Source organism: Pristis pectinata, chromosome 6, assembly GCF_009764475.1.
Source record: "Pristis pectinata isolate sPriPec2 chromosome 6, sPriPec2.1.pri, whole genome shotgun sequence".
In the NCBI taxonomy this organism is placed as follows: Eukaryota; Metazoa; Chordata; class Chondrichthyes; order Rhinopristiformes; family Pristidae; genus Pristis; species Pristis pectinata.
Window position 1 is genome coordinate 93,739,755 of NC_067410.1, and position 25,572 is coordinate 93,765,326.

General features: G+C 40.8%; 1 protein-coding gene across 3 annotated transcripts in view; it reads right to left on the reverse strand.

Moving 5' to 3' along the window:
* The window catches only part of LOC127571133 (transferrin receptor protein 1-like), a 42,959-nt gene extending 17,792 nt beyond the window's left edge, over positions 1-25,167 (reverse strand). The window contains exons 1-10 of one of the 3 annotated variants that reach the window (XM_052017219.1): positions 25,087-25,143; positions 20,404-20,479; positions 19,726-19,785; positions 18,696-18,912; positions 9,752-9,959; positions 7,609-7,752; positions 5,467-5,578; positions 3,906-4,025; positions 1,542-1,637; positions 154-293 (exon numbers count right to left, since the gene is read on the reverse strand). In XM_052017219.1, the coding sequence (XP_051873179.1) occupies positions 154-293; positions 1,542-1,637; positions 3,906-4,025; positions 5,467-5,578; positions 7,609-7,752; positions 9,752-9,959; positions 18,696-18,912; positions 19,726-19,758 (1,070 nt within the window). In that variant the 5' untranslated portion in view covers positions 19,759-19,785; positions 20,404-20,479; positions 25,087-25,143. Of the gene's footprint in view, positions 1-153; positions 294-1,541; positions 1,638-3,905; positions 4,026-5,466; positions 5,579-7,608; positions 7,753-9,751; positions 9,960-18,695; positions 18,913-19,725; positions 19,786-20,403; positions 20,480-24,942; positions 25,061-25,086 lie in introns of those variants that run through there. The other 2 variants (XM_052017218.1, XM_052017220.1) reach the window with 2 other exon arrangements.
* Between the last annotated feature and the right edge of the window lie 405 nt (positions 25,168-25,572).

Below are 25,572 nucleotides of genomic sequence, written 5' to 3' on the forward strand. Positions count from 1 at the left end.
CTTGTGATTGACATATTTAAAGAATCACTGAAATAAAGGAAATTTAAAAATTGATACTATGAATAATACTGTGAACATTATCCTTCTAAATTCGAATGCTTCCAAAATTCAAGACAATTATAGGAGTATACTGAACAACGAAGGTGTACTAACTGGAGAAGATGAGAGGCAACGTTGGCACTGATTGAATGAGCCAAAATCCCAGGAAGTCCTGATGATCTGGTTGGAGGGAACTGCGTATGGTTGAATGATGGAAATCCAGGAGTCCGAGGATCACCCAAGCCCATATGAACCTTTTGAAAACAAAATAAATCACGTGTTAACTATGCACAATTAGCAAAGTGATCAAATCACTACAAGGCACAGCACATTTCTCTATGCATGTTAAGCTATATACTGTTTAGTAGGAAAATTAATATATTAATTTGTAAATATTGTTTAATTCATGCTAAATTCAATTTCTTATTTTTACTGATGATTTGAAATCCTACGACTAAACGTATCAGTGTTTGGGGGGGGGGGGCGGGGGGGCACGGGGTTGGGAAAGAGTGCAGGTAGAGGTGATATTTGGGAAAAGAGGTAATCTCATTCGATCTTGCAGCAGTCCAGATCCAATGCAGATTGCAAGATTCCACTGACTTCAGGGATGATTATAAGACAAAGAATTCGAAGGCAAAAGGGTAGGCAAGTTATAAATAATTAAAGACATCAAACCAAAATATTTGGTTCATTTATCCATTTCAATTTTAAGATTCTAAAATTTTCTTAAACATTATAAAAGTTGTCATTGATGTTAAGCTAGCCAAGCTGCAAGGAGTGTTCTGGGGCAGAGCCGCTGTATTACACCACCCTTTTTCAATCATTCAGAAAGATTGGTGCCCTTTATTTGGCCTATGGGTGGCATTCCAGGTGATCCCAGTCAGCATGACCCAACCTAGGAAAATGATTTCAATATTCCCATACTTTGTGAAACAAGCCCACTTAGAAATGATGATCAAGCATCACATGATCAAATCTACCAGAAATTCCACTAGCATTTGCCAACCCACTTCATAAACGTCTTCTCACCCACAAGGCTTCAAACACTGGTAGCTGAGGGACACTGATGGAGGGATGACCTCACAAATGAACTCACTCACCACCCCCTCATCTCCAAACATCAACTGCACTCACACCTCCTAAAAATTAATGACTGGCTGCTTTCTCCAACATGCCAACATGGCCAACTGGGAGACTGCACGTAGTGGCCATTTCTAGAACCTTGACAATCACATGCGAGGGTAAATAAAGATAAGAATGCTGCAGAAAACAGACAAGCCAAAAAATATTCAATTCATTCTGCTTACTGCACATAGGCATTTTGAAAATAATCATATGAATCCACATCCCCTATGCTACATATTTTGCAGTACATTCTTTCTGTAGCCCTTTTACTCCAAACACACATATTCTTGAAAAAAAAGACTACTGGCTGTGTTCAGCAAGTCAAAGCGGAGGTACAGATTCCATTACACAATAAACTGGAGTGCAACCATACTTACATGTCCAAACATAGCCACATCTCCATCCAGCTGATAATCTCTGCTATCAGGATAGATCAGAACACCTCCAGCTTTCATCTTCTCAGCATTAAAAACCTAAAAATGGAAAACATTCTTTAAAATAATTCCTTAATTAATTTGAAATTTCTAATCATTTTAAATGCAGAGTTATCCTGTAGCCATTCCCCCAGCAACAAGTCTATCCCTTTGGATACTGTTAAGGAGGGGGTGGGGAGGAATGATTCTCCCGGGCAAAGCAGCACCAGCCAGGTTGGTGGCACCGAAACTAGAGAAACATGGTCTAAGTGGGATAGTCAGCATGGCTCTGTGTAGACAGGCCACGCCTGATTAATCTGATAATGGTTTTCAAGGTGACGGTGATAGATGAAGGTAGAGCAGTGGATATTGCATACATCGATTTTTGTAAGGCATTCAACAAAGTCCCACATGGTAGGCTCATCCAGAAAAGTTGGATGCAGTGAGTTGGCTGATTGGATCCATAATTGGCTTGCCCATAGAAGGACAGAGGGTAGTGGTGGATGGGTCTTATTCTGGATGGAAGTCTGTGACTAGTGGTGTTCTGCAGGGGTTTGTACTGGGACCTCTATTGTTCGTTTTATATATATGTGGTAGGTTGGATGAATAAATTTGCAGGCAACACAAAGATTGGTGGTGATGTGGATTGCATAGAAGATTGCCAAAGGATACTGTGGGATAGAGATCAGTTGCAGATATGGGCAGATGGAGTTTAATCTGGACAACTGTGGGGTGACTTAATGACAGGATCCTTAACAGCATTGATGAATGAGGGATCTTGGGGTCCAAGTCCACAGCCCCCTAAAAGTGACTGCACAAGTTGATAGGGTGGCAAAGAAGGCATATTGCATGCTTGCCTTCATTAGTCGAGACAATTGAGTTCAAGAGTTAGGAAGTAATGTTACAGCTTTATAAAGTTCTCGTTGGGCCACATTTAGAGTATTGTGTTCATTTCTGGTCGCCTCATTACAGGAAGAATACAGAGGCTTCTAATTTTCTATGTTCTACAAATCATGGAGTGTTTATGTAATGGAAAATTTAAAAAGACCAGATGATAGGGTAGTACAGCAATATAGGTTAAAAAAAAAGTCAAAAAAGGGAGAATAGCCATGCCAAAATTCAAGGCTCTTTACATGAATGGATGAAGCATCTATAAACAGATGATTCAGGCCTCAATTTATTTGATCTAAAAGCCATTACAAAAGACAGGTTTCAGGCTAACATATCAAAAAGGGAGAATTAGAAAAAAAGTGGTGGGAGGAGAGCTCTGATGATAAAGAATGATATTAAAGCATGAAGTGAACTTGGCTAAGATCAGGGAACAGAATCAATTTGGGTGGAGGGATCAGGAAACAAGGAACAACAGAAATTATGGGGAATTATTTATAGCACCCCTCTCTAAACAATAGCCAGAAGTGTTAGACAAACTCTCAAGTAAGTAATAATAGACTTGCAAGTAATGCAACAGAGGGGAATTTTACACAGATTGTGGAAAATAAATTAAAAGGAAGTCTTGAGGATTAGCTCATGGAATGCATTTAAGTGTTTCCTACAACAGTACATTGTTAACCCTGCACGGAACAAGCCTTTTTAGATTTGATAATAAAGGAAATGGTGGGAGTTAACCACATATTTTGCATTCACCTCCACAGATGAAGGCAATAAATTTTTTTTAAAAACTGTACATAACCATGGAAAACTACAGGCAACCCCCACATTACAGCTGTTCGGGTAACAGGAATTCGCAATTCTGTACCCAAAAATCTGAGATACAGAATAAAATTCACTCCAAGAGAATTTGTGAAAAGTAAACATGCATATTCTTATATCTTGATGCAGATGATGTGGGTTCACTCTGTGGAAAATCGCAACACCCCCCGTAATGAGAGATATGAACAGACAGGGAATAGACAGATATGGACGTTATGCAGGTAGATGGGATTAGTTTAGTTTGGCATCATGGTCAGCACAGACATAGTACGCCAAAGGGTCTGTTCCTGTGCTGTAGTGTTCCATGTTCTAAGACATTCCTGGGGTTTAATAGAAAATCTGACACTTGGAGAACAAGATTTCAGCTACGTAGTTTTGATCAACACTCAGGTGAGAACAGTAAATAAATTGACACACATTTACTCTGCCCACTGGAAACCTACTTGGAGGGACATTATAGATTATGAATTGACCAAAATCACAATGGAAATCCTCCAATTTCAAGACATTCATCTGACAATTGGAACAGACCATGCAAAAACTGTTATGAATTCTTTCATGCTGTGGTAGCACTAGTAAGAACATTAAGTTAATTCATGTTTGACTATTTTTCAGAACCTTCTCAGCAAAACTGATCTTCCCTACGCGGACGATGACAACAGTGCCATTGACATTCACTTGCTTCTGCAATTCTTTAAAGTCATCTTCCGTTCCATAGTTGGCATATACCAGTTTGCCCTAGAAAGATATGGAAATGTATTAATCCAAGAATATAGCTTTACTACCACACTGTCTCCTGCAACATGTTTTTGCAAAGAATTCAGACCTCAGTATTGATAATAGCAAGAAAGAATGCCTCATGCCATTGATTTGCAACGTTAAAAAACAATGGGCTGAATCATGCTCACTTGCTGCCAAGCAGAAATGCCTGGTACTTCTTCCTTGCTGGTCATTTCATTCCTGCCTATCACATTGAAACATTATGTCAGAGGAGCACACATTGGTACAACTGAATTCTCACACTATCATTTATCTCAGCAATGTCCAGTGGAGGAGCGATATCATATTGAGCTGAGAGCGCTTTATGCCAGGTATGCTCTTTAAGGAGTTTATTTTTATATATAGAGAGTGGGAAAATATGTCCGGTGTAAAGCTCAGACATTTAGGTAGTTAGGTAGATTTAAATTCAGACAGTTAGGTAGATTTAAAATCAATGAACAGATGTGCATTCTGGAGTTTCTCTGGTGCCTGGAACCAAGTAGTTATTCCCACTTTAACTCTTGTGCCATCCCTTGTCCAGCTCATTCACCACCCCCTTTCCCCTAATACTGTACTCAGTTCATCAACTATAAATCTGTCCAACTACCTGTGCTGTCACTAAGTAGCAACATTAAAATAACTTCCATATAAAAATCTTGGGCAATAATTTGTACAACAATGAAGATGGCATGAAGATTTAACATGTACCCAAAACCTTCACTGCCAGTTTGCTAATCGAGGTGTTGTTGCTTTGATAGACCATTAATAGGCGTACCACAGTGGCAAACAGCAAATGAAAATACCAGTTAGTCATCTCTCAAACAGACCCACCAAGTAAGTATTGAGCAGAAGATTCCTTGTTTTTGGTATCATCAACTTGTGGTCAACCAACACAGCTCACATAGTACAGTTCAAATCTCAGTTTAGGTTACGTAATCAATTCTTTTGGAGTTAGGATTTTGCAGAGAAGTACTAACATTGAGCCAAGATTGACACCTTGCGCATATAACGTGAAAAGTCATTCACCAGTAACAAAAAGTCCACATTTATCGTGCAGACTTTATCAAAAACAACTTTTCCTTCAACTGCTCAAATCAGATTTTTTTTCAAATATTACATGAAGCAAATACATAAACTCAGAGAAAATAAAAATCACAGAACACCAACCTATGCTCCCAAACGATATTAAGCTCAATTCCCAAGTAAAAGTGGAAATTTGAAGTAGTATTGTATACATTTACAGCAGCAAGGGACATCACTTTGCAAAAGAAAATATGCAAAATCTCATTCAAGACATTTTGAAAAGATAAATACTATTTTCAAATTGACTAATCTGCCCACAGATCAGTAAAAGCCTATAATAAGTTTACTGGAATACACTTAAATAACTCACCAAGATTTGAAAAAGTTTAACACTTACCGTGAATGTACCATTTGCACTGTATGGACAATATACATTTGAATTTTTCTCTTCTAACTCCAATTCTCTCTCATTTGCACCATCAACAATCCAGACTCTATTCGGAGATTTGCTAGAGAGAAAGATTTTTTTTTAAATATCAGCCAACATTAATTTCTGTTTAGAGCAGTGGTCAGTGACTTTTATATTGGACCAAAATAAAGTAATGGGATCAAATACCAGATTTCAGTACTCAGCTGAAACTGTAAATACTAAGCAATAAAAAGATGCCAACCATGCTGGCCATTCAAAATGATGGCTTTTATACATTCATCAGAAGATGACAAGTACATTAACTAAGTTGAAAGTGCCATTGTTCAGGTGTCCCATTTCATAGTGAAGTCGTCTGTCTTATGGAGTATGCCATCAAAACTAACACAGCAATGTTACGACTTTGCCAACTGTAACAAGTTTGCAGACATGAGGGAGCAGATTTCCATAAAGATTCAAGTAGTTATATAGCATGGAAATAGATCCTTTGGCCCAAGTCATCCATTCCTGGGAAACACTTGCACTTATACAACTATTTGCTTCAACAGAACTCAGCAAATTCAAGAATTCCACACAAACTTAGAAAAAGTCTGAACTTATGAGGTTCTATAGCAATTTGTCCAATTTGACACAGAACACGGGTTCAGCAACAGATTACCAACTTCCTAGTTTTCTAGCAGTTACATTGGAAAATCTGCCTGCTAAACTTGAAGTACATATTCAATAACCCAATTTCTTTGAACAGTTTTTAATTCTTTTTTATTATGAACAATGTAATTATAGATTTAATTTCTAATAATGCGTGAATGTCACAGCCATTCAAACACTTAGACAGCTTGACTGCCAGTTCAACTAAGGAGCATAGTTTAACGAGCTGTCAAAGCATTTTTGTGATATTTATGAATAGGAGCCCTTGGAATCTGCAGGGCCTCACAGATTAGGTCAGTATTTGTTTTCTTCAGGAAGTTCAGGAAACATTTAAGAGGTGCTTAGATAGGGTCATGAATATACAGAGAATGGAGGGATATGGACCATGAGCAGACAGAAGGAATTAGGCGTCATTAACTTAATTAGTTCGGCACAACATCATGGACCAAAGGGCCTGTTCCTATGCTGTACTATTTTATGTTTTAAGTTTCTGCTGAGGAATTTATTCATGTGCAAGTTTAGCAAATAGACGACTACCAACTCCCTAGAAACTTTAGGTCTATTAAAGTCAATTAGAGGCCCTATTTTTTTAAACTACAAAGATCCACACAATTGTTTTATCAGTGTTCAATTGTTTTATCAGTGTTCAAATCATCAACTTGTAAAACTAAACTACTGAGCCCAATTTCAAAGCTAACCATTTTCTACATTATAAATCTCAAATCTGTCAACCATATTAAACAGATCTTTTTGTTATAAATTTATGGAGTATGCTTTGCATCAACTTTTCCCTCTCCACCACCTCCCCCCCACCCAAAAGACACTGCTCTTCCATAGCCAGGGAAATGGAAATAGGAATTATCCTTCCTCTCTGGATGCTTGCAGTACAGGTGGCTCAAATTGTCAGATCAAACAGAATAGACTTTGATTTAGTATTGGTTTGAATTTAGTATGGTGCTCAATAGCAAAACATTAAATGATATAATTGAAGTCATAGCAGAAGACATTAACCTCACTCCATAATTTTATACAGGGTTAACTAGAAAATTAAAAATAGCAGTTGGCATTTTCATGCTTTCTTTCCAGTTAGTGCAATCTTCAGTCCTTGTGCAAGGATAAAGAAGATTTCCAGTGGGGGGGGGGGGGGGCGGAGAACTGAAGCTCATTTTCACCTAAATGAGGTTCTTGGAACCTCATTTCTGCTGTAAACCTTCCAAATAACATTAGCTGCACCCTATCAGAAGCTCTCTAAACTTTACTGTACATAATGAACCTTCATACAAACTTAATAATTGGGTTTACAACTGGTTGCAAATGAAGCATACTAACTAGTAAGCTAAACTACTAAGGGTGAAGATTAGGAATTTGGAAATGCATCATGGTAAGAAATTTGTAATCATCAACCATCATCTTCAGCTTATGCAATAAATGCAATTTTCAATGTAGTTTTTCCATAGCACTAACCTGTTAACCTGAAGTGTGACATAGTGAGTGTCAAACCAGACATTTTCCCGCTGAAGCATCTTCGAGAATTCTTCTCTGACATATTTAGTGTTAGTCAGATCACCATTGGAACCAGTTTGATGATCGCCATCTTCAGATATTTTGCTGTAAATGACAGATGCCATTGTCAACAACTTGCATTTACATTGCTCATTGGTATGAAAATAAATGGAAATTCAGAAAGCAATGGTTGGACAAAACAAATGAGGTACATGTTAGGTACCACTGTTAATGGCTTCATTTGGCATATTATATAGACGGTTTGACAATGAAAAGGGAGACAAAACAAGAATGTGATCAGAATTCCTACAATAGATTTCTAATGCAATCACAGAGACACTGTTGAAAGGACATCACTAGCAATTCAATGTTCCAAGGTAAAGAAGTTTCAAATGTGATCAGGAGGGATGCACAAGGGGCACTGTATTATTGATCAAGGAGTGCAGTAATGAGCAAAGATGTCTTAGAAGATTTTTCAAATGAGGCCATATGGTTAGAGCTTAGGAATAAAAGAAAGGGGCGATCACCTTGCTGGAATTATACAAAGGGAGTCAGTGGGAGATGAAGCCAGATATGTAGGCAAATGACATAGAGGTGCAAGAGGAGTAGATTTACACTTGTAGGGAATTTTAAATTCCCAATATTAAATTGAATTGCTTTAGTATGAAAGGATTAGATGGCATAGAACTTTTCAAGTGCACCAAGGAGATCTTTTTGTGTCAGTATATGGATAGTCCTATCGGAGATGGGGCAGTGCTAGATCTAATCCTGGGAAATGAAGCCAGGCAAGTGGATGAAGTGTCACTGGGTGAGCACTTTGGGGATAGTGACCATAACTGAGTAAGTTTCAAAGTAGTTGTGGAAAGGTACAAGGATAGTCCAGAAGTCAATTATCAAAAATTGGCAAAAGGAGGCGGGGGGGGGGGGGGGGGGAATTTATTTCAATATTATACAAGACCTGGTAAACACAGACTGGAACAATTACTTACAGGTAAATTTAAAAATGAAATAATGGAAAGGTCAGGGCCAACACATTCCCATAAGGGTGAAGGATAAGGAGAGCAAGTCAAGGGTTTGATAGAGAAACAAAACAAAAGAAAGCATGTGATAGATATAGGGCACTGAAAATGGAGGCCCTTAAAGTGGGTGCTTCAAAAAAATTAAAAACGGCAAAGGGGAGCCATGAAATATCACTGGCAGTTTATGGAAAAACAATCACAAGTCATTTATATCAAGAACAAGAGGTAAACAAGGAAAGTGTGGCTCCATTAGGACCAAGGGGGCAATGTGTGTGTGAAGCCAGAGAATGTGGGCGAGATCTGAAGTGAATACTTTTCATCTGTATTCACCAGGAGAAAAATCATTGTAGTTGGAGATTTCAGTTGGGACAATGAAATTCCAGAGCATGTCAAGATTAAGAAGGAGATACTGGGGGGGGGGGGGGGCTGACAGGAAGTATACAAAACTGAGAGGCATAGATAGGGTAGATAGCAAGACACTTTTCCCTCATGACAGAGGTGTTCAAAACCAGAGGGCATAGGTTTAAGGTGAGTAGTAAGAAGTCTTGAGGGGATCAGATTAAGAAAGATTTTCACCCTTGTGATGACTGCAATCTGGAATACACTGCCAGAGATGGAGGTAGTGGCAGGTACTCGCACAACTTTTAAGCATCTGGATGAGCACTTGAATCACCAAGGCAATAGTAGGCTATGGACCAAGAGCTGGTAAACAGGATTTGTATAGATGGATATTCGGCAAGGCCACAATGGGCCAAAGGACCTGTTTTGTGACTCAATTATCTATGACTCTAAATGTGGATTAAAAATTCATTTGCAAGGACATAGGCATTGTTGCCAAGACTAGCAGTTATCATCCATTCCCAACAGCCTTTTGGAAAAAAAAATGAGCAGCCTTCTCAGCCACTGCAGACTTTGAGAAGTCCTGTGAGTTAGAAAAGATCTGAACCCTTATATTTACATAATTTAATATTTTATATAATTAATTAGCATTGCTTGTGCATATTCTGAAAACTGGGCAATGTCAATGCATTCAAACCAGGCTTAAGTAAATAATTTAATTTTACTACAACAAAATATGTGGTTACCGAATTTTACTCTCCAGATCAGAGCTGGCCAGAGAGTTTTGTAGTATCTTCTGAAGATCAGAGAAATGGAGTACTGAAACCTCTTCATAGTCCATATTTAAATAGTCACCATCATCATACACAACAGTTGGTTCTGGAGATGGTACTGTTACAGCAGTCAATGCTCTTGATGTTTGACCACGAAATGCCAGATAACCAACTAGAAATCCTGAGGAACAGAACAATATCATTAAGTGCAAGTGAGGTTGCATGTTAGGTAGAACTCTTACCACTCCATTTTCTGGAAGAAAAAGCAAAATATTTACTATGGTGCTTCGCATTCGCATTTTCAGTCAAATGTTTCACTGATGACTGCTCAGTACTCATGGTATTATTCTGAATATAATAAACCCATATATTAACAGCACAAGAGCCTATTCTAAACACTTCTTTTGGGTGCTGTATAAGAAAGGTGGGAGGCAGCATAAAGCAAATTACAGACCTATTAGTCTGACACCAGTGGTGGGAAAGTTATTAGAATCGATCCTCAAGGATGAGGTTATGGAATACCTAGAGGTGCAAGGCAAGATAGGTCCAAGCCAGCATGGTTTTGTGAAGGGAAGGTCCTGCCTGACCAACCTATTGGAGTTTTTTTGAGGAAATCTCAGGTAGAGTGGATAAGGAAGAGGCGGTAGATGTCGTGTATTTAGACTTTCAAAAGGCCTTCGACAAGGTGCCGCACAAGAGACTGATTACTAAGATGAGAGCTCATGGAATTACAGGTAGGATAACAGAATGGGTGGAGCATTGGCTGGTTGGCAGAAAGCAAAGGGTGGGAATAAAAGGATCCTGTTCTGGTTGGCTACCGGTTACTAGTGGTGTTCCGCGGGGACGGTGTTGGGGCCGCTTCTTTTTAGTCTGTACATTAACGATTTGGATGATGGAATAAATGGTTTTGTGGCTAAATTTGCAGATGACACCAAGATAGGTGGAGGAGTAGGGAGTATTGAGGAGACAGGAGGGTTGCAGAGAGACCTAGATAGTTTAGGAGAATGGGCAAGGAAATGGCAGATGAGATTCAATGTTGAGAAATGTGCAGTTGTACACTTTGGAAACAGAAATAAATGGGCAGATTATCTAGAAGGGGAGAAAATACAAAGTACAGAAGTACAAAGGAACTTGGGGGTACTCGTGCAGTATACCGTAATGGTTAACCTCCAGGTTGGATTGGCGGTAATGAAAGCGAATACTATGTTGGCATTCATTTCGAGAGGTATAGTGTATAAAAGTAAGAAAGTGTTGATGAGGCTCTACGGGGCACTAGTGAGGTCTCATTTGGAATACTGTGTACAGTTTTGGGCTCCATATCTTAGGAAGGATGTGCTGATGTTGGAGAGGGTTCAGAGGAGATTTACGAGGATGATTCCTGGAATGAAAGGGCTTACATATGATGAGCATTTGTTGGCTCTTGGACTGTACTCACCGGAGTACAGAAGAATCAGAGGGGACCTCATAGAAACATTTAAAATGTTGAAAGGACTGGACAGAGTAGATGTGGCCAAGCAGTTTCCCTTGGTGGGTGAGTCTAGGACCAGAGGGTACAATCTTAGAATTAGAGGGTACCAGTTTAAAACAGAGATGAGGAGAAATTTCTTTAGCCAGAGGGTAGTGAATTTATAGAATTCCTTGCCACGTACAGCAGTGGAGGCCAGATCATTGGAGGCATTTAAGGAGGAGATAGATTGGAAGATCTAATTAGTCAAGGTATCAAGGGATATGGGGATAAGGCCAGAAATTGGGGTTAGAATAGTTTTGTTTTTGCTCATGGAGCAGACTCGCCCCCACCCCCAAATTCTCATTTCTCTTTTCCCTTTTCTTTGGAGCAGACTCGATGGGCCGAATGGCCTACTTCTGCTCCCTTGTCTTGTGATCTTGTGAACATGGTTTCATGAAAGGCAAATGTTTGACAAATTTGCTTTAGTTCATTGAGGATGTAACAAGCAGAGTAGATAGTGGGGAACCTGTAGATGTGGTGTATTTGGACTTCCAAAAGGGATTTGAGAAGGTGCCACATAATAGACTAGTGCAGAAATGCAGTGTTTGTGGTATTGGATAGAGTGTATTAGCTGGGCTTTAAAATTGGTTATCACATACAGGATAGAATTGGAATAAATGGGTCATTTTCTGATTGTTAGGATGTAATTATTAGAATATGCCAGGGATCAATTCTTGGCTCACAGTTATTTACTACTTATGTTGATGACCTGGACAAGGGGGCAGAATACATGATATCAAAATTTGCTGATGACATGAAACATAGATGGAAAGGCAAGTTGTGATGGGGTATTACGACTCTGCAATAGGATATAAATGGAGTCATACAGCATGGAAATAGGATCTTTGGACCTAGTCCACACCATCCATCAAGCCCCATTTGCACTATTTCTACTTAAATCATCTCATGCCTGAAACAGCCCCTAGATTCTACCATTCACCCACATACTAAAGGGGTAATTTACTGTGGTCAATTAACCTATCAACCTACACCTTTGGGATGCTGGAAGAAACCAGAGCACCCAGAAGAAACCCACAGAGTAACAGGGAGAATGTGCAAACTCCTCTGGAGGTCAGGATTGAACCTAGGACAGTGGAGTTATTGGTATTGGTTTATTATTATCACTTGTACCAAGGTACAGTGAAAAGCTTGTCTTACAAACCGATTGTACAGGTCAATTCATTACACAGTGCAGTTACATTGAGTCAGTACAGAGTGCATTGATGTAGTACAGGTAAAAAATAACAGTAGAGTAGTGTCACAGCTACAGAGAAAGTGCAGTGCAATAAGGTGCGAGATCACAACAAGGTAGATCGTGACATCATAGTCCATCTCATTGTATAAGGAAACTGTTCAATAGTCTTATCACAGTGGAACAGAAGCTGTCCTTAAGTCTGGTGGTACATGCCTTCAGGCTCCTGTATGTTCTACCCGATGGAAGAGGAGAAAAGAGAGAATGTCCCAGGTGGGTGAGGTCTTTTTATGATGGCTGCTTCACCAAGACAGCGAGAGGTAAAGACAGAGACCAAGGAGGGGAGGCTGGTGTCCGTAATGTGCTGGGCTGCGTCCACAACTCTCTGCAGTTTCTTGCGGTCCTGGGCAGAGCAGTTGCTGTACCAAGCCATGATACATTCAGATAGGATGCTTTCTGTGGTGCATCTGTAAAAGTTGGTGAGAGTCAAAGGGGACAAACCAAATTTCTTTAGCCTCCTGAGGAAGTAGAGGCGCTGGTGAGCTTTCTTGGCAGTGGTTTCTACGTGATTTGACCAAGACAGGCTGTTGGTGATGTTCACTCCCAGGAACTTGAAGCTCTCAACGCAGAGCTTCAACCCAGAGCTGCAAAGGGTTGGAGTTTAGAATTAGGGACGTTTTGTTGCAATTATGCAGTTGTTGGCGAGGCCACACCTGGAGTACTGCACCCAAGAGTCAACAGCTTTATTGACTGCACAACACTATCACCTAGATTGAATACGTAAGCAAAAACTTGGCAAATGAAGTTTAATGTGGGCGAGTGTGAAGTCATGCAATTTGGTAAGAGAAATCAAAAGACATTATCTAAATGGAAGAAGACTACCAACAGGTGCGATCCTGGTGTACTTGCACATGAAAGACAGAAGTTAACAGGCAGGTTCTGCAATAGTTGAGTGCAAATGGCATTTTGGCCTTTATTGAAAAGGGTTGGAGTTTAGAATTAGGGATGTTTTGTTGCAATTGTGCAGCTGTTGGCGAGGCCACACCTAGAGTACTGCAGCTAATCTTGGTTCCCCTTACGCAAAAGTGGATATACTGGTATTGGAGATAGCCTGGTGAATCTCTCTTGCACTATTTCCTGGGATGAGATCATTGTCCTGTCAAGAAACTAAACAGGATTTAGAAGAATGAAGTGTGATCATATTGAAACAAAGATCCTAAGGGGATGACAAAGTAGGTATCGAGATACTTTCTTAAATGAGGAGACATAGTTTAAAGATAAGGGGCGGTCATTTAAAACAGAGGTATGTAGAAATTTCTTCTTGCAGAGGTTGTTTAACCTCTGGAATTCTCTGCCCCTCAGAGTTGTGGAGGCCAGCTCAATGGAATTATTTAAAGAGAAGGTAGAAAATTTTTTGAAAAATTGAGGATTGAGGGCTATGAGGTTCTGGCACAGAGTCGCTGAAGTCTGGAGCAAATCATTCGTGATCGTACTGAATGGGTGAGGCAAACTTTGGAGGCCAGATGGCCCAGTCCCCTTCTATTTCCTTGTGAGTACCAAAGACAAGCATTCGCGAACATGCACAGAAGTGCCAGATTGATTCACTCCTCAGGATATCATTAAAAGAATGACAGAAAGTCCCATTGGGCAGCAATGCGGGCAGAGGGCATTAGCATAGATAGGCATCGCAGTCAGCATGGATGAGGTGGTCGTGGGGCCCATTTCTGTGCTGCATGTTTCTATGATTCTAAGTCTCCTACTACTAAAATCCTGGGTTTCAACAGTGATCAGAAACTCAAGTGGGCTAGCCACTTGAATATTGTGGCGACAACAGCAAGTCATATGCTGGAAATACTGTGACAACAGACTTAACTCCTGATAGCATTAAACATTTCCACCATTTAGAAATCGCAAGTCAGGAATATGATGGAATGTTCTCCTTTGGAATGTTGACTAAATGTGACTCCAAATTTTAAGCAGTTTGACACTATTAAGGACAAAGCAATCCACTTAAATGGCATGCCATCTACCACACTAAACATTTATACAGTAGATATAGTATGGTATTGGTATGTTCTCGCTTGTACCAAGGTACAGTGAAAAACTTGTCTTGCATACTGTTCATAGGGATCAATTCATTACACAGTGCATTGAGGTAGTGCAGGGTAAAAACAATAACAGAATACAGAGGAAAGTGTCACAGCTACAGAGGAAGTGCAGTGCAGGTAGACAATAAGGTGCAAGGTCATAACAAGGTAGATAGTGAGGTCAAGAGTCCACCTCATCCTATAAGGGAACCATTCAATAGTCTTATAACAGCAGGACAGAAGCTGTCCTTGAGCTTGGTGGTATGTGCCCTCAGACTAATGTATCTTCTGCCTGATGGGAGAGGAGAGAAGAGAGAATGACCCAGGTGGGTGGGGTCTTTAATTATGCTGGCTGCTTCACCAAGGCAGCAAGAGGTTTAGACAGAGTCCATGGAGAGGAGGTTGGTTTCCGTGATGTACTGGGCTGTGTCCACAACTCTTTGCAGTTTCTTGCGGTCCCGGGCAGAGCACTTGACGTACCAAGCCATGATGCATCCAGATAGGATGCTTTCTATGGTGCATCGATAAAAGGTGGTGAGTGTCAAAGGGGACATGCCAAATTTCTTTAGCTTCCTGAGGAAGTAGAGTCGCTAGTGAGCTTTCTTGGCCGTGGCATCTACATGGTTGGACCAGAATAGGCTATTGGCGATGTTCACTCCTAGGAACTTGAAGCTCTCAACCCTCTCGACCTCAGCACCATTGATGCACACAGCCCCCTTTCCTGAAGTCAATGACCAGCTCTTTTGTTTTGCTGATATTGAGGGAAAGGTTGGTGTCGTGACACTATGTCACTAAGCTCTCTCTCTCCTTCCTGTACTCCGACTCATCTTTATTTGAGATACTGCCCACTACGGCGATATCATCTGCAAACTTGTAGATGGAGTTAGAGCAGAATCTGGCCATGCAGTCATGAGTATATAGGGAGTAGAGTGAGGGGCACCAGCAACAGCATTGAGAATAATCGTGCTGGAGTTGTGGCAGCCTATCCTCACTGATTGCGGTCTGTTGGTCAGAAGAATCAAGGATCCAGTTACAGAGGGAGGTGCTGAGTCCCAGGCCTCGGAATTTGGTGATGAGTTTGCTTGGAATTATAGTATTGAAGGTGGAGCTGTAGTCAACAAAAAAAAAAGTCTAACGTAGGTGTCTTTACTGTCCAGATGCTCCAGAGATAAGTGTAGGGCCAGGGAGATGGCATCCACTGTAGACCTGTTTCAGCAGTGGGTCGAGGTTTTCTGGGAGGCTGGAGTTGATGCGTGCCATGACCAGCCTCTCAAAGCACTTCATGATGGTGGATGTTAGAACCACCGACTGGTGGTCATTAAGGCACGTTACCTTGTTTTTCTTAGGTACCGGGATGATAGTGGCCTTCTTAAAGCAGGTGGGAACCTCAGATTGAAGCAGGGAGAGATTAAATATGCCTACAAATACCCTCGCCCGCTGATCAGCACAATATCTGAGCACACGGCCAGGGACACCATCTGGGCCAATGCTTTCTGCAGGTTCACTCTCCAGAACACTGATCTTATGTCCTCAGTGGTGACCATGGGTTCAGGTGCATTGGAGGCTGCCAGGGTGGATGGTGACAAACTAATCCCCTTCTGTTCAAAATGTGCATAGAATGCATTAAGCTCATTGGGAAGGGACGTGCTGTCGTTGGTAAAGCTGCCTGACTTCATTTTGTAGCCTGTTATAACACGCAAGCCCTGCCACAACTGACAGCTGGTCTGGGGCTTGATTTTGAACTGGTATTGTCTCTTGGCATCTTTGATAGCTTTATGGAGGTCATATCTCGATTTCTTGTAAAGGTCAGGGTCAGCCAATTTGAATGCTGCAGTCCTCGACTTCAGTAGGGAGTGGATCTCCTGGTTCATCCATGGTGTCTGGTTTGGGAACACCGGATTGTCCTCTTTGGTACATAGTCCTCAATATACTTGCTGATAAAGTCTGTGATGGTGGTGACATACTCATTTGGACTGGCAACTGAGTCTTTGAACATGGACCAGTCCACTGACTCAAAGCAGTTGTGTAGAAGCTCATCTATTTCCTCAGACCAGCACTGTATGACTTTCTGTACTGGATCCTCCCGCTTCAGTTTCTGTTTGTATGTAGGGAGAAGGAGCACAGCCTGGTGGTCTGATTTACCAAAGTGAGGGTGGGGGTGGCTCAGCAGGCATCTTTGATGGTTGTCTAGCAATGATCGAGGGTGTTTGGGCCCCTGGTGGGACAGAAGACGTGCTGCAGGTATTTTGGTCACACACTCGTGAGGTTGGCCTGGTTGAAGTCACCTGCAATAATGAAGAGGGCCTCAGGGTATTTCATGTTTTCAGAGTTCATTGTAGTTACTCACCTAGGCCACTCCAACAGCTCTTGCCAAAAACATGACTTCTACCAAAAAAAAAAGAGTAGCAGACACAGAAACACCATCACCTACAAGTTACATATCACCCATGGCTTGGGTAGTGTATCACTATTCCTTCTTCGTTGTCCAGTCTAAATTCTGGAACATCCTAACCAGTAACACTGTAGTCCTGCTGAAGTACAAGTGGATGATCCTGGCTTCCTTGTGAAATCTAAAATGGCAGCACATCACCCTCTTAAGGGCAATGAATGCTGGCTTTGCCAGTGAAGCCTAGATCCCAAAAGGTGTGAAGTAAAAAAAAGAGTAAAGCTAGGTCTTATCCCTCAAACTTACTTAATGTTATCTTGGATATTGTACAATTACATAATGTTGACCATAATTCCTTTTCAGGATAAGCAGCAACACCTCCGCCACGATTATCCTCAATGCTGGTGCCCCACAAGGCTGCATCCTCACCTCATACTCTACTCTCTATACACTCACAACTGCATGGCCAGATTCTGCTCTAACTCCATGTACAAGATTGGAGATTATACCACCGTAGTGGGCTGAATCTCAAATAACAATGAATTGGGGTACAGGAAGGAGATAGAGAGCCTAGTGGCATGGTGTCATGACAACAACCTTTCCCTCAATGTCAGCAAAACAAAAGAGCTGGTCATTGACTTCAGGAAGGGGGGTGGTGCACATGCTCCTTTTTACTTCAATGGTGCTGAGGTCGAGAGGGTTGAAAACTTCAAGTTCCTTGGAGTGTCCAATAGCCTGTCCTAGTCCAACCATGTAGATGCTATGGCCAAGAAAGCTCACCTGCATCTCTACTTCCTCAGGAGGCTAAAAAATTTGACACTCACCAATTTTAATCAATGCACTGTCAAAAGTATTCTATCCCAGATGCATCATGGCTTGGTATGGCAACTGCTCTGCCCATGACCACAAGAAACCAGAGAGTTGTGAATACAGCTCAGCAAATTGTGGAAACCTGCCTCCCCTCCATGGACCCTGTCTATACTTCTTGCTGCCTCAGTAAAGCCGCCAACGTAATCAAAGACCCCACCCACCCCAGATGTTCTCTCTTCTCCCCCCCTCCCATTGGGCAGTAGATACAAAAGCTGGAAAGCATATGCCACCAGGCTCAAGAGCAGTTTCTATCTCTCTGTTACAAGGCTATTGAACGGCCCCCTAGTACGATAAGATGGGATCTTGATCTCACAATCTACCTTGTTATGGCCTTGCACCTTATTGTCTGCCTGTACTGCACTTTCTCTGTAAATGTAACACTTTATTCTACATTCTGTTTTTGTTTTCCCTTGTACTTCCTCAATGTACCGTTGTAATGAATTGATCTGTACGGATGACATGCAAAATAAAGTTTTTCCACTGTACCTCGGTACACGTGATAATGATAAACCAACTTAACTCTACAATGAAATTTTTTGGCACCCATTGCCGAGTCTACAAAGGTTAGCTATATTCTCCCTCCCACTACTCTCCTCTGATTATATTTCCCCACTATACTTCAGAAAATAACTACTCAGATTATAGTCAAAAACTTGGCAGCCATAATCCTTTCAATGCAATTTAAAAACACAAAATACACAAGATTTATCAGTAATTGCAATTTGCTAACAGGAAATTACTAATCACAGATTTCAAATAAAATGACAGGTCAACTTTGACCAAACATAACAGTAACAAAAAGCACTGTGCATCACAAACATAAGCAAGTTGGAAGAAGAGGAAAGTAAGTGTCACATAGAAAACACCATTCTTACCTATTACAGGAAAGAAAATAGCAAACATCAAAGTTTTCATGATTCCTTTACACTTATTGTGAGGTTTCCGAATGAGAGTCTGCATGCCATCTGGCATTCCGTCTCCCATTTCCTCATCATTTTCGGCGTCTGCTGATTTCATCTCAACTCTGCTGATATCTCCATCTGCTTGACGTGTTAGACTAAAACGAGTATATGATCTTAACTCGCCTCCAAACTAAAAGCAAATTAAAAGGTTAATGCTGTCAATGTAACAGCTTGTGAATAAATAATTTAAATCACTTACTAATAGGGAAGAGAAGGTCATATAATCAGGATTGCACTACCATTTACTATTGTTACTCAAGTCTCTATCTTTTCACTTTCCCCACCTAATCCTCATCTCCTCACATTCGCTTCAATATCCAAAAATCTTCCCAACTTTAAGTATACCCTTTGACTAAGAATTTGCAGTTCTTTGGGGTCAAGACTCCCAAACATTCACAGCCCTCCAAGCCAAAAAGCTGCTCGTTCCAGTGCTAAATGGTCATCCTCGTAACCTGAGATTTTGATCCATAGTTCTGGACTCTCCAGCCATGGGAAGCTGCCCCTCAGCATCTTGTTTTTTCTAAACATCAGTGTACAAGTGTAACCTTAACCTTTCTTCTTTGGGTAATCCCTTCACCACAGTAATCATCCTTGGAAATGTAAAAAAACATGTGTGTTTTTTTAAATTAAAACTGGTTAGTTCAATTGCATAATGTAGTAAAAGAAAAACCCTTAAACACCAAGACAAAGTAACATGTAGAAGAGAGCACAATTCAAATACAAGTTCTTGCAATTTCACAATTCTTCTACTATATCACTATCTTAGTGATCTCAGATCTCACATAATGACCTGGTGATATAATCCAATTAGCAACACTATATCCTTCATATTACCCAACCCTATTTTTGTTTACAAAATTGTAATCAATGGTCAAAATTCAAGCACAGTACGAGACTAACTGCATCACCATACAGCAAAACAGGCACCAAAATAATTACTTACAAAATTAGAAATGGTCGCTCTAATACTATCCATTCAGATTATCTGAAGAAATTTAGTTACCTGAAAGAAAATGAAAGTTACCAAATAAATGACAGTAGTCTGAGATTCAATACCTTCTATTGTTTTATCTGATGTGTCTAGAATTATGAATCATATCAGAATCCAAATTAGAACCCAAGGTTTGAAACAAAAATTGTAAGTTTTGTAGGATAGATAAAGGTACCAAAAGGAGAAAATCTATCAAAGCAAGAGTAACTCAGCAGTTTTCTTCAAGAAAATAACAATGCCCAGCTATGCAGTAATGGGTCTGCATGTTTGACACTTCTAAATTTCCATTGAATTTAATGGAACAGAATTTCCAAAGCAGAGTAAAACATGCTGTGCAATGCTATAATAGCACAGTGTTTCCCAACCCAGGAATCTGTGAAACAGCCCACCTCCTTAAAAATAACAGCTTATGATGTTATCAGATATTTATTAGGGGCATGATTTTTTATAAAAAAAAGTGAGTACAAATGGGACTTCCATGCAAAGGGTGGAACCACTAATGTAGCACATTTAGCAGCATCAAACCAGAATGAATTTTCAGGCCAAAGTGCTCACAGTTCTCATCTAGTTGCCAAACTGGATCCAATTACTAACTGAAGGACAGTCTTAAAAATGCAAACCAATTCATACCAAATCAAATGGCAAGCTGGCCACTGGCAGCCTTGTGCCTTAGTTGCCCTGCTCAAGTCCAAACATATCCCATGCACTGGAAAAACAAGTCAACACAAATGTTACTCTTAAAAGTATAGACTTTGAAATAATGTGTTTTTAAAAATAGGCCTTGGTGCATCAGCAGCAGCTAATTTCAATCCTGGTATCAGATGTCTGGCTCACTGTCCCTGAAGTGCTGAAATGGGTTGAATGGTGGTCATGAAACTGATGGTCCCCTTTTCCATATAGCCACAATCTAGATTATGATTTCCTCTTAAAAGTTCAGAATTTTGCATAAGCACAACCTCTGACCCTCTCCAATTGTATATTTTACCTGCAGCTTGAAGAAATCTCACTAGGCATTATAATTAAGGCAACATTCAAGACATACTACCAAAGATGCAATAATGTTAGAAAACAAAGATATGGTTTAGAGTCAAATTAATTATTGAAGTCTAAAATCAATTATGTTTTAAGTTTCCAAACTATAAGATATCTTTATTAGTCACATGTACATTGAAACACACAGTGAAATGCATCTTTTGCGTACAGTGTTCTGGGGACAACCCGCAAGTGTTGCCACGCCTCTGGCGCCAACATAGCATGCCCACAACTTCCTAACCCATACAGTTTTGGAATGTGGGAGGAAACTGGAGCACCCGGAGGAAACCCACGCAGACACAGGGAGAATGTACAAACTCCTTACAGACAGTAGCTGGAATTGAACCTGGGTCACTGGTGCTGTAAAGCATTAAGCTAATCGCTAAATTTCTGTGCCTGATGTACAATCAAGTAATTGTACAGTATTGCAAATTGTCCTTGACATTAAGCCAACTAAAATGAAACAGTAATTCTGTTTTGGCACAGGTAAAATCTGTACCTAGTTATTTACAGCAGCAGTTTTCAATAACTAGTCTGTAAAGTGAGGTGTGATATTACATTGGTCCCATTATAGTCTATCTATTATTTTTAAGGAAGTGGGCAGGAAGACATGATCCTCCATCCCAAGGTCAGAACTTGAAACATGCAGAATGTTCAATTCCATTTACATATCCTCACATAACGAAACAGTCTATGTTTGCATGCAAAGAAAGTGGTCAGATAACATGCTTCACCCATTTCCCCCAATTTGTACCAAAATCCTGGTATTTCCAACCTGCAATGGAAGCACTTTCGGCACTCTAGACTTCTACAATTCAAAGTATCAAGGGTAGTGAGGAATGAGCACCACAGACAATACATGAATGAAAGGCTTTCATATTTTATATACAGGATTGTAGCTTACCAGAGCTAGTGGAATACAGAGAGGGAATGTGAATGCCACACAAAAATCATTGATTACACTATTTAGAATAATATCTGATTCAGGCCATTTTATTTTCAGAGATCTGCTAAATGACATCACTGATTGAAGGTTTTAGCTGATGGACCAAAGAAATGACAAGTGAAAATTGTGGTATTTTGCAAAAAAAAAACATACTTCTAAGTCTGCAACCATTTCTAAAGAACTGAACAGCATGGATGGCATTGAAGATATGAAGTACACTTACCACAAAGTCTTTTTTTTAAAAAAAATTAAGTACATAATAATTTTGAAGATCAAGAGTTTTTAAAATCTCTGCACGTGAATTTAAAATCATGATTCTAAACTAAAAACATTTCCTCAGTCAGACCTTGCACTCCTGAAGTTGCATAGTATGCTCATTGAGATTCCAAATGCCCCATAGAGGGCATTGTGCTGTTACTATTCAACACTTCCACTACCTTGCATAAAATAGCAAAGGATTAAATTGATAAGGGCCAGTCTTAATTAGTGCGAGGTGGTGTTGAATGGTTACAGGAATTTTCTGGCCAAAGAATGGTTCTGAAATCGAAAAAATAGCAGCAAAGTTGCATAGGCCACAGAAACAGCAACAAATCTGGTATGTTAAGCTAAGGAAAGTATATTGCATGCCACAATGGAATTCGGAAGAAAATCATAGGAGCACATCGACTGGATTTCAGTTTAACATTACACCAAATGACGGCACTGCCAACACTAAAGCAAGGAGTGCCCACCTGGATTGCAAACTCTTTCAGTTTTGTTGTAGACTTGAATATGATCTTCTATAATTCATAAATGATCAACATCACCAACTAAACTAATGTAATACTACACGATACTAAGTACTTGCACTGTTACATTAGGAGCTGAGTATTTGGACTCAGCATGGGGTGTCCCTCTGAGTTGATGTGACATTAGGATAATATTCAATGTACATCAAAATAACCTATAGTGGAAGACCACAGACTAGTCAAGTACAGTATTCAGCAGTTGCTATACACTTTAAAGGAGTTCCACTAGTTAAGTTAGAAGGCCATTTGGTTCTTTGAGCTTGCTCCATTATTTAACAAGATCATGGCTCATCAAACACCATTTTCCTGCCCTACTCCCATATCCCCTTAATATCCAAAAATCTACTGATCTCTGTTTTGAATGCAATCAATGACTTAGCCTCCCTAGCCCCCAGTATTGAGGAGCTCAAGGATTCAAAAGTGCAGAAGTTTCTCCCTTTCTCAGCCCAAAATGACCAACTCCCTTTTCTGAGACTGTGATCTCCTGTTCCAGACTCCCAGCCATGCAAAACATCCTCTCCACATCTGCCCTGTTGAGCACTGCAAGTATTTTCTATGCTTCAGTGAGATCATCTCTCATGCTTTTAAACCCTACAGGATGGAGTCTTGTCCACTTAATCTCCTCTCATGTGACAGACCTGCAATCTCAGGTAAACACACAAAATGCTGGAGGAACTCAGCAGGTCAGCATCTATGGATGGAAACAGACAGTCAACATTTCAGGCTGAGACCCTTCCAAATCTTCACTGCATTCCTTCTATAGCAACTATTTGCAAATTAAGTCTTGAAACCACACTCTTTTGTTCATCTGCATGCAAAAAAAAAATCAAACAACTCACCCTAGAAAATTTTTCGGGTGTACCTTGCTTGAATGAATGGAATGCTTGTACTCAAAAGGCATTTAACAATCCAGGTTGGAGGGCAAAAAAAATCTCTACTAAAAGACAGACAAATAAATTCTCCGTCTATCCATGCCAGCTGAAAAAGTACATGAACTATTTTGAAGTCAGAATAGGTACTGAAACTAAAAAAAGGTCAAGATATTAAACCAGAGTGCCTCCAGAAGTCACTCTGTATAATTACAGTGAAAGTCCTTACCCATCCAGCTCTCAAGTCAACCAGGACTAAAATAAAAGTCAAGCACTGAAAAATTCGCTCTGTTAACCAATGGGTATTTAAGCAACTGACGCTGTCATCCGTCAGGCTTGAGGGAAAAGGTTTTTAATAATCTTGGTTTTAGAATAATTAAAGTGTTAAACTAAAGATGTGAAACAGTAAATTCCCTGCACGTTTAGTCCACTGCAACAATAAAAATCTCGACTGTAAAATACAGGTCAAAAAACTGCATTGCCACAGCAGATTCCCCAATTTTAGCAAAAAATACAATTTAGGATTAAATAAGGTCGTTTCCTTCTCCAGTATGCGAAATAAGGTAAAGTACAAGGCGCAAAGTAATGAAACCGCATTAAGCTTGATAGAATGTGCAAAAAAATGTCCAACATTGAGAAAAATCAAATATAATATTCAAATGAAGCATCAATATAAAAGTCTTAAAATTTACTTAATTTGAAAGGCATGGCTATCAGTAAAATCGATCTCGGGAGTTACTTCTGCTCTAGCCATTAATCAAATTGGCAACAATTGTAGGTGCTGGAAGTCTTAAGAAAAAAAATGCTGAGTATTCCCAACATTTTCTGTTCTATTACACAAAATGTTATGCATGACAATGTAATCAATTTATTACATTAGAAGGCAATACCCTTATTTTATTTGTGTACCGGTTAGCGTAACACTATTACAGCACCACCGGCCTGGGTTCAATTCCGGTTGCTGTCTGTAAGGAGTTTGTACATTCTCTCCCCCCACCCCGTTCTGCGTGGGTTTCCTCCGGGTGCTCCGATTTCCTCCCACATTCCAAAGACGTACGGGGTTAGGCAGTTGTGGGCATGCTACGTTGGCTCCAAAAGCGTGGCGACACTTGCGGGCTGACCCCAGAACACCATACAAAAGATGCATTTGACTGTGTGTTTCAATATACATGTGACTAATAAAGATATCTTATTAAATTCGTATCATTCCACACAGACGATATGATCGATCAGCATGCTTCTAATTCGTTCATCCTTCACCAGATCAACGCGTTAATATCACATTACACGGGACTATTTATTAAAATCTCGAACGGTAATCCCATGTCCGTCACCTAACCTTGAAAGGGTTAAAGCAAAAAGGAAGTTTAGGCACCAGCAAGCAATGGTGAAATAGGTTTTTACGGAGCTTCCGCTGGGTAAGCAGCGACCAGCTGTCACACGCGAAGTGGTATCCAAATGCGGCTGCCACCGCCCGCTCCCCCCCTCTCGCCACTGCGGCACCGCATGGTACCCGGGCCGAGGCCCAACACACCGACGGGTCTGCAACTCAGCCCAACCACCGGCGCTCACGGCCTGGCCCCGGCCAATCCCAATGCAGCATACGCTCCCAGCCCGGCATTGCCCCCACACCACCGTCCCCCCGGGAGCAGCCGAAAACCAGGATGCAGCTCTCTACCGTCCGCAGGCTCACTCCGTTCCTCGAAGTCGACCTTCAGCAGCTAGCGTGCTTCGGAAAGAAAGTGACGGATATGACGCCTCAGAGGAGGAGCATCCGGGGTTGTCGTGGAAACGGCACGAACCTGCTTGGCGGCCCGCCAAATTGCGTCGGGCGTCAATCCTACCCCAACCCGCTGTGTCATCCCCATCGACTCCCTCAGATTCAACCCCTCTCCTGCACACGAGGGGCAGTTTGCAACAACCCCACAGCCATCACGCCTTTGGGGTGTGGGAGGAAACCCAAGGTCACAGGGAGAACGCGCACCTCCCGGGCAGACGGCGCCGGAGGTCAACATCCTAGCTGGGTCGCTGGAGCTGAGGTGGCAGCTCAACCATCCAAATGGTATTGAGAACTTGGAGGCCATGCATTTGGGAGGACACAAGAGGTAGAAGTGGCAGATCACCCTCCAAACTGCCCATCTACCACTTCTGGCACCACCACCTC